General features: G+C 44.0%; 1 protein-coding gene across 3 annotated transcripts in view; it reads left to right on the forward strand.

Moving 5' to 3' along the window:
- The window catches only part of TLL1 (tolloid like 1), a 295909-nt gene that overhangs the window by 187828 nt on the left and 98053 nt on the right, over window positions 1-10028 (forward strand). For all 3 annotated transcript variants that reach the window (XM_019521749.1, XM_019521750.1, XM_019521751.1), the window contains exon 8: window positions 1986-2110. In XM_019521749.1, coding sequence (XP_019377294.1) covers window positions 1986-2110 — 125 coding nt within the window. The remainder of the gene's footprint in view (window positions 1-1985; window positions 2111-10028) is intronic.

The raw sequence follows: 10028 nt of genomic DNA on the forward strand, positions 1-10028 counted from the left end.
CCAGAAGAGGCTTGTGCTCCCAGGATACCATGACAGGGGCTGCTGCCCCACGAGGGTCACTTCCCCTTACTACTTCAGTGGCAGGGGCATGGCCCCTTAGAGGAAAGGGACAGGGAGGAGGTTTATTTCCCCGCTTCCTCTGGCATCTGGTGAAGAGGGCAGGGAGGGGGCTTATACTGTCACTTGCTCCATGCAGGGAGCGATCAGCGGAGGTAGCAGCCGGAGCTGGCAGACTCTAGCTGCACTCCTGAGGGGGCAGAGGATGGAATAAACCCTGTCCCTGCCCCTTTGCCTCAGGGGGCCGGGCACACCCCTTCCCCCGCCCCTGCCACTGCAGCAATGAGCAGGGAGTACCAGGCAGATCCCACCCCGGATTTGTGCTGGTGGGACAGGGAGGGGGCAATTAAACCCCTTCCCTGGCCAGTTCACTTCAGGCTACTGCTGCGGCCTGGCCACGTTCCCCCTCACCCCACCTCCAGCACAGCTTCCCTGCAACTGAGGGCATGCTGTAGCTCCCACCAGCTTCTGGCCTGAGCCACTGCAGGCATGTGCCTGTATTTCCTGAGTCAAAAGGGAATGTCTGTTCACTTGCAAATTGGTTCAATTTGGGCAGGATAGACTAACCTGCACATTTTGAATCAATTCAGATTCTGGATTTTTGAATGTCTGTCTCTAGCCTTATAGTTTAAAACAGTGTTTCTCAACCTTTTAAGTAGCAGGTACCCCCTATCTTCTGAAAATTTGAATAAGTACCCCAACATTCAATTTTCCAGAGGATTTTATATTTACAGACTAATGTGTGCTGCATGTTGGAAGAAGGGCTATCTATATAAGGCCGTGATATGATAGATGTCTGATCTGGTGTGGGTAGGATTGCCACCTTTAACACCAGGGGTGCACAACTCTAGTATGTACCTGGTCTAGAGGTGATGTTGGCTAAAGCTAGGAGGGCTGAATGCCAAATTATTGCTGGGGAATTTAAAGCTCTGCACAGTATGTAGCATACCAAATTTTTTGCCATAGTTTTGAAAGGAGGAAGGGATGAGAGAGAGGAAAAGAGGGTGAGTGAGAGAGAGAGAGTGTTGGGGTACCCGTGTACCCCCTGCCTGTCTCGCATGCCCCCAGGGGTACACATACCACAGGTTGAGAAATTATGGTTTAAAAAATTATCCCTATTCATAAGTGTAACTCTGACTACTAAGATTTCTACTCTATATTCATTATTCTAGCCCATACTGATAAATGGCAGTTCAAGATTTTAATATTCAATGCATGCCTTGCAACTATAAATGAGTATCAAAAATAAAGCAGAGCATATAGAAATGAGCTAACTGACATAACTCTAGGTTTAAAAAGGTTTCAGACTTAAGGGTTTCAGAGATTTCTTATCTTAAAGAGCCAACACCCACTTTTCTGTAGTTTATAATACTAATGTAATATTATTATACCCAACTCAAAAAAATTATTTATTTAAATATTAACCACCTGAGGCCAGGCAAATTCTAAATTAAGTATAATATTCTCACCAAAAATGGCTCTCTGTTATACTAATACAATTGAGATAATTCTTCTGATGGCAAATAAGTTAGCATGGATTTATATTGCTGCCACTTGCTCAAGGCAGGATCATCCCCAATTAAACCACCCTAGCCACATGCCTGTCTAAACTATAGTACTTTTTAATTTTTTGTTAAATTTACATTTTAATAAGAAAAGCCTTTAATGTTGGTGTCAGAAAACCAAAAGTAGTTGTGTTAGCATATTGAAAAAAGACTATTTTCAGTTATCATCGTTATGACTGACCATTTTTTTTCTGATGTGCAATTTTTCTCTTGCATTCTTTTTTTTGTAATATTGCCTTCATAATAATGGTAAACTTAATTACTATATATTGCAGAATGAATGAATATTTTATATTACAAATACCAGGATTATTTATTGATGGAAAACTTATAAGTTTTGGGGGTCTTTCTTTTTTGTTATAGGGGCATGTTTCTGGATACTATTCTTCCTTCCCGTGATGATAATGGTATACGACCTGCCATTGGTCAGCGTACTCGTCTAAGTAAAGGAGATATTGCACAGGCAAGAAAGCTGTATAGATGTCCAGGTATTGCACCACAAATACACACATACATGCACACCCCAGCAAGCATGGCTTACTATATTAAGCAAACGAAACAATAAATCTTTTGAGTCAGCTGCTTATGAGTCTGTTTCCATGCTGGCAAGTGACGTAAACAATTCAAGAATCAGATCATAAGAATGTTGTAGGTGAGGACTCTGGAATGCAAAGCACTTAAGTACAGATAAGCTGCCAGAAAGTTATACTTCTGCAGCATTTCAATTCTTGCTTTGTTGTTGTTGTTCTTGTTGTTCAATGACAAGAAAGAACAACACAGTCCTTTATGTCAATTCTTATATACCTATTGTAGTCTAAAACCAGATCCCTGTTTAGAGATATGAAAAATTCTTAATGTACATTACTACTGGTAATGTTCTTAATGTACATTACCACTGGTACTACAAGTTCAAAAAATCATTCTGAACAGTTTTTGTTCCACACAAGTTTGAATGGAGTGAGGAAATTACATCTGTCAACAAGCAGATTGTTGTGTAGTGAACAGTTAAATATTTTAGACAATTTTTGACTTCAGGATTTGAAAAATTACAACTCAGGTCTACAAATAACCTGAGTTATTTGTATTATATTTGGGTATTCACTGATAAGCTATAAACTTATCCATACACTGTACATTTCTGTTTCAATCAGTATTTGGATGTCATCAGTCTAGCGACACCAGCATTTTAAAATGGTTTAAAGTAAAGGATATACTGCTTGACTGAGCTGATGTAAATCCAAAATAGCTCACTAGAAACTTTGGAATTTAATTACTCATTTCTCTGGTGTTGGGTAGAGGCACAGGAGCCCCACAGTAAAGCAGTGGCTTCCCCTTCATGGATGTAGATAGGAGGCAGTGGTGATATAGGACACCCAGCAGATTGCTGCCTTAGCCTTCTATCAGCCATAATTTGTTAGAGTGTTGCATATTTGGACTGCCACCATCAACATGCCCCCACTGAAGGACTGGAAGGGATGTGATTCCACACAAAGTTGACTTGATAACTATTTAAGTCAAGTATGTGATGGACTCTTTAACTCATCTAATCAATATGGATGTTGGGAGTGGGTAAAGAGGTAGAGAAAAGCCCAGGGCAGTGGTCACCAAACTTCCAGACCCATGGTTTGAATGAATGGCACGGGATTGGTCCACAGGTGTAATCCAGTGTGCTGGCCCAACCACACACGAGTGTGATCTAGTGTGCAGAGCCATATTATCCAGCCTGTGGGGCTCCCCATGGGGCTGGAAACTTGGCAGCAAGGGAATGGCAATTAACACTGACACCACTACCCTGCTGCCAAATTTCTGGACCTGTGGGGATAGATTATATCACAGGCTGGATGACATGGTTTCATAGGCTAGAGTTTGAGCACCATTGACCTATGGTTACTCCAGTAGCATCACTGTTGTCAGCTGGATCACTTGCAGCCCCATAGCACATCAAAACTGGCATAAATATACCTCATAAATATTTAATTTAAATATACTTCAGAGTCATCAGATGCCGAACACTATTACATACACATCTGATCAATTAGGAAGAAGTTCTTCCATGTATCCTGAGCATGTCAGTGTGTCAGCCAATGAATAGTATCTAATAATCAGATATAATTATTTAAGCAATCCAAATGGCCTTTTAAAAGTATTTAAAAAGATTTTTATATATAATCTTTGAATAAATACACTGCTCAATAGTTTGCTAAAGAGTAAAATGTATAGAACAGAAATCTGATTCTTCTGTAAGAACTGCATACTCTTGCTGGTAACAGAAACCTTGAGGGTGAAATGAGTCTGTAAAATCAGTAATCTAGTGTGTTTGATCAGTATTTTTGTAATCGCAGTGGGTAAAGTAAACAGCTCATCATGTTTTGGCAATAGGTAGTACTTGCTTATAATATGCCAGATGTGCATCTGGTTTTTCAATCATTTTGTGAAAAAGATATCAGGCTCCTGAACAAATTAGAAAACAAATGCACAGGGGAAAGTCATCTGTTTATATTCTTCATAATAGTTCACAATTATGAAGTTCTGTGAATGTTTTATTCTACAAGTATTCTTCCAGGGACCTGGCTTCACAATGCAAAAGGATGCTTCTGTTTTATAGTATTGTACTTTGGAAAATAATGTTTTTCTCCTGTGGAAGCACTAATGGAATAATAAACACATTGAAGTGGGGAGATGGTTTGGATTAAGAGTTGCAAATTTTGAGATGAAAGAACTTGGTTTATAGCCTATACTCATGTGACTTCGTAACATTAAAATGAGTGAGATAATACATGCAAGTATGACAGGTCAGCCCCAACATTGCAAAACAGTGTTGTTATTTATTTCAAAATGTTCAATTTCTACAGTTAGGCAAATCTGGTTAGGTAAGAGTCCTTAATTTCCAAAGCGCATAGCCGTCTTCAAAAATGGACTTCCAGTTATAAAGAAAATAATTCTCAGAAACTTGTACTTGATGACTAAATTATGTTTCACTGCAGCGTATAAGGCATATTAAGACTTGAGTGACACTTAGCTTCCCATTTTGTGAAAAATAGCTTGGGATCATCATACTCTGAAGGCTGGATATTTTGTTGTTTTTGGAGGTGTTCTCTATTTCCTATCCTGGGGAGAAGATATTAATCAAATTGTCTACCTATGGAAAAACAGTATTCTTTGTTGTTAGTACTGTTTGTGTTTGTATATTTTGGTATTAAGAGCAGAGGAATAATAATTAATTATTTCAGTGGGATGCACTTATTTTTTGGGGATTAATAAAAAAAAATCTTCTAGTTCTGAATACTCTTCATGTGGAAGTTTCCATATGGGGCAAACTTCAGTAATTCATATAAACAGTGACTATCCAGGAAGTCAGATACTGCTTCTGTCAAGAATGAAGTACATTTTTATTGGATCATGATCAGGAGCAGGGACATGCACTGAAGGTTCCTGAGAAACTTGCTGGGTGAGCATTCCTCTTTCTCTAGCTTGTCTGGGCTGTGGGAAAACATTAGAGCCTCACCAGTTTTTTAGCTAGACAGAACAAGTGGTCATACCCTAGGATACATATGCCAAGAGAACTATTTGACCTTAGGGGAGGGTGGGTGACCTGATAGAATTTACCAAGGAGGTAGGTTCCAGGACTGTTAAGCTTATAGAAGAGGAGTCTGATCTGCTTTTACTTTTTAGTTTGGTTTGTGGACTCATATGAACTCTGTCAACAGAAACAGCTACTGATTTGGAACTGTTACTTTTAATATTAGAATAACATTTCATATTGAGAATGGGAGGAAAGGGTAATAAATGCAGAGCCTTGTCCTTTTTACTCTTTTATTGTTTTGCTCACATCTACAGGCCCTGGGCTCTCAAATTCTATTTATTGATAATGTATTATTTTATAGATTTGAATATGGAGCAAGGAAGTGGGGAAAATGAATGTGGGGAAGAGTGACCCTGAAAGATAGGGAGACTTAGGAGTAGGATTAGTAGGAAAAAAGTGTAGAAAGGAGGCAGGGAAAAAAATGGAAAAGAGGGAAGCTTGGCAGTAGAGCATTCAGGAAGCAAAGGAAAAGACAGTGGGAAGCAGTTGGGCAAATAATCTGAAGACTTTGAAGTAGGAACAGTCTCATGACATCACTAGTGTACAGGGTCTAGGAGGGTCTAGCTTGGAGGATAGAGGAGTGGAAGTGTAGGGCAAAGAAATCCAGGTAGGCTTTTCCTTTTTTCACTGCCAGTGACAAAGAAGTGCCTACTCCTCCTAAGGTCTGCTCCAGATCTGCTTCCTTTAGATCAGATTGTAGAGAGAAGGGAAGAGAGGCTGCTGGAACCAGTGTTCCCTCTAAGCTGTGTGGTGTGTGTGGCAGCTGAGCATGAGCACGTCTGCACAGCCGCGCATGGCACACAGCTTAGAGGGAATGCTGCCTGTGACCGAATAACTCTGGGGAAGTCTTTCCCTCAAAATAAACACATAGAAACAGAAATGCTAGGCCCAGTTAGTTAAAATGTTACTTAGGCAATTTTAATTGTTGTCTTAAATCTTTATAGTTTTCTTTAAAAAAATACTGAGAATAACTTTGTTACACAATACTGAATGATAGTTGTTTAACCTATAGTTTAAAGTTTTCTAACACTTCTCATTATAAGACGCTGTTTTCAATTGGTTATACTTTGCTGACTTTTAACCATGCAGACACATGTTATCCATGCTGAGCATCTGCTTCATGATGAACCTACCATATTTACTTGAATACAAGACAACGTTTTTCCTCCCTATTAGCATGGGGAAGAAAGCCCCTTGTCTTATGATCATATACAAGGAAATCTCACGAAATACATTGTCTGTCATTAAACTGCTGCCTTTGTACACTCAGCAATGGAAACTAACTGTGAAGTTGATTAAAACCAGCCAACGCTGAGCATGACTATAAAGCGCATGGCCCACATTGGGCACACATACTGATAGGAACCAAGGAAGGATAGGCTAGCATAGCATATCTGGTAGCATAGATATATGGGAGTGCCCGTTAAGCACAGCCCCCTTCACTACTGATTCTTTTCTAATTCATCATGAGGCACAGCATTGCATACAGCTCACCCAGAATTCATCTGTCACCCCCTTTCTCAGTCTGACGCACATGATTAGTGTGGCCCCCACCTTCCACGACGTGAAGCTGGGATAGGTTGCCCTGTGCCTCATCTGCATATAAATTTTTGGAGCATTCCAGTTATGAGTGGGAACTAATTAGCACATAGATCCTTTGCGGCAGGTATCTCAAGTAGACACACAGGCTAGGGACAGAAGTTACTAGGGCTGTGCGAAACTTTGGCAGCTGTTTCATTTTGGATGTGTTTTGGCCCATTTCAGCACCCCAAACATCGAATCTGAAATTAAACAGAAAGCTCTGAAACATCTCTGAAATTAAATAAAACCATCCGAAACTTTTTGGAAAATTTTGGAGTTTCGGAGCCAGGCTTGAAGGGAAACAGAAACTAAGAAGAGGGAGGGGGGAAAAGTGGGGGAAGGAGTGCTTTGATATTGACAGTTGTAGCTGGCCAGTGTCTGCGATCTGTCCCTGAGGTCCCTTCCAATCTCAGTGCTCTGGGGGAGGGACGGCAGCCTGCTGTCATCCCACACGCAGATCCAGGCGTGTGCCCCTTGGGAGGAGACTGGCACAGCCCCAAAGCCCTCTCAGGGGGCATAAGCCCCTGGATCTGCATGCAGGATGACAGTATGCTGCTGCTGCTGCCAGCCGGTCCAGCGCCAGCACCCAAGTCTGCTTGGCGCAGCCTGCTCTGAGCCTAGAAAGAACCTAGTGCTGGCACTGGCACCAGCTGGCAGCAGCAGCCTGATGTCATCCCATGTGCAGATCTGGGGGCCCGTGCCCCCTGGGAAGAGTCTGGCACAGCCCTGCAACCCTCTTAGGGGGAACAGGCCCCCGATCTGTGTCCCGGATTCCTGGGATGACAGGCAGCTGGCGCTGCTGGCAAGTGATACGAGTTTTGCTTTACAGTTTGACGTGCAGTTTCACAGGAACCCCTGCACCTATCTCCTTGAAGCTTGGCAGACCTCATGCCCTTAGAAGGGGCTAGCAGTCCTGCAAATTTCATTCGGATAAGGCAAGAAATGACAAAGTTATGTGCATTTTAGTGATTCCCCATTATAGCCTATGGTTGAATTACCGAAACAGTGTCAAAACTCCGAAAAAGATTTGGCCAAATCGAAACAGAACAGTGATTCAAAACCGTGAAACAAGTCACTTTCCCTCTGAAATGGCTGAATCTGAAACTGGATAGAAATATAGGCATTTCTCACAGCCCTACACAAATTGGTTTAAGTGATCAACAGCTGGTTTAAACCTATAACAGAACAGAAGTTCTGTACACATAAACCACTTTCAAAATAACCAAAACCAGTTTGGATGGAGTATCAGACTTAACTGATTTAGGTCAAACTGGTTTATGGAACTTCTGTCCCACATCCCTTCCTGGCTCAGTCTCCCAGCATCCCAGGATACTTTGCTGCCCTGGGCTATGCTGCCTGCTCCAGTGGATCAGGGACTGCCTCACACCTGTGCTCCATAACCTGCTTCCTGCCTGTGTCTGGCAGCCCATAGGGATGGCAGGGGTGGGGGAGAGGACAGGCAAATAGACCCCCCAGGCCCTGCTAGGCATGATCTACACAGCACATGGAGGGAGGGAAAGTCCATGTGGTGTGGGCTTTTCAGATCCTGTCAGCCTTCTCCCTTTCCTCCTCCCCCTTCCCAGCTGCTGATTGCTTGAGCAGCTGCTACAGAAGGAAGAGAGAAGGAGTCCTCCCAGTCAGGTGCCTGCCCCTGCAGCCCAGCATGGGGAGAGCAGGGAGCCCCCACCTTGGGGGGGCTTGGCCCCCCTGCCCAGCCCAGAGCCCCCCAGCCTGGGGCAGCCCCAGGAGCTGAGGGAATTATTTCCTTCCCAAATCTTACCTTCGAACCTTGCCTTAGCCCCTGCCAGTCTCAGACAGCTTGAGGGAGTGGAGGGAAATCCTCCTGCTCCTGCACAGCTAGTTTTGCCTTAGTTGCTGTGAGTCTGAGGCAAAATTAATGCAGGGGAGCAGAGGAATTTCCCTCTGCTCCCTGGGCTATCCCTGAGACTCCAGCAGTTATGGCAAATTGGTGGGGCTGGGAAGAATTCACCCCAGCTCCAAGGGGTTCCTGGGCTGGGGGGGAGAAACCCCCCAAGGCTGGGTTGCAGGGGCAGGCACCTGGCCAGCAGGACTCCATCTCCCTTGCTTCTGCATCAGCAGCTGAAGCAATCAGTAGTTGGGAAAGGAGAGGTGCTCCCCAAGGCTACCTGGGGCTGGAGAACCCAGGCTGGGGGAAACTCCTGGGCGGGGGGGGGCTCCCCCAATATGGGCTGGCACCTGGATCGGGGGCTCCTGAACCCCCTGTGGAGGGACAGCAGAGGTTTGGGGACACTTGTCTGGGCTGGCAATGGCCAGCAGGCTGGGAGATCTGCCCTAGCACTCCCTGCCTACTGGCCTGGGTCAATGCAGACCACCCCTTGCTTTTCCCAATTGAAAACTGAATGTCAGTTGAGTTGGTTATTGGTTCAGCCTACACAGTTTAAAGGAAGCCTGCCTAGTTTGAACTGATTCAGCCTCCGGCTTTTTTGACTGTCTTTACTTAGCCATGCTGAGCAGTGATGAGCTGTGGAGTCACCGTGGCTTGAAATGGTGTTGGCTCTGGTGGGGCCCGGCCCAATGAACAATGTGGTAAATCATGGGCCTTTAGCTTTGGAGTAATAGCATGCATAGTTTGTTCTATACATAAGTAGGTGCCAAAGTGCTGCTCAAGAGCATGTTTATGAAGTGCCTGTATTAAAACTTTCAGCAGTTTCAAAAAAAGCTAACATGCATTGATTCTGGGTAAACAAAATGCAGGGTTGTACTGTATGCAGATTGTTACTGCCATCTTTAATTGCAAGGTTATTGTTTTCAAATTTGTCCCTTGTTTCCATGTGGTCAGGGAGAGCAGGGTCTGACAGTAAGGAGAGGGGGAAGGGCTGCCAGGAAAAAAAGTTAGGGGAAAGCAGAGAGCAAAGGGTCCTTGAGGGCAGAGGAACTCAGTGTCCAAGACGAGTGGTCATTCCTTAAGGAAACAATACTCAGGGCCCAAGGGGTGTCCATCCCGACAAGAAGCAAGGGGGGCAGGAGTGTCCGAAAGCCCACCTGGCTCACCAAGGGCATCCGGGACTACCTGCTTGCCAAAAAGGCGGCGTACGCCTGGTGGAAGGGGGGTGAAATCTCCAAAGAGGAGTATACCTCCTCTGCTCGGGCCTGTAGGCGAGCTGTTAGGAAGGCCAAGGCGGACATAGAGCTCGGATTAGCGTCCAAGATTAAGGATAACAAAAAGTCCTTTTTCAAATATATTGGGAGGATGAAGAAGG

This window comes from Gavialis gangeticus, unplaced genomic scaffold (genome assembly GCF_001723915.1).
Source record: "Gavialis gangeticus isolate Ggan-Ray unplaced genomic scaffold, GavGan_comp1, whole genome shotgun sequence".
NCBI lineage: Eukaryota > Metazoa > Chordata > Crocodylia > Gavialidae > Gavialis > Gavialis gangeticus.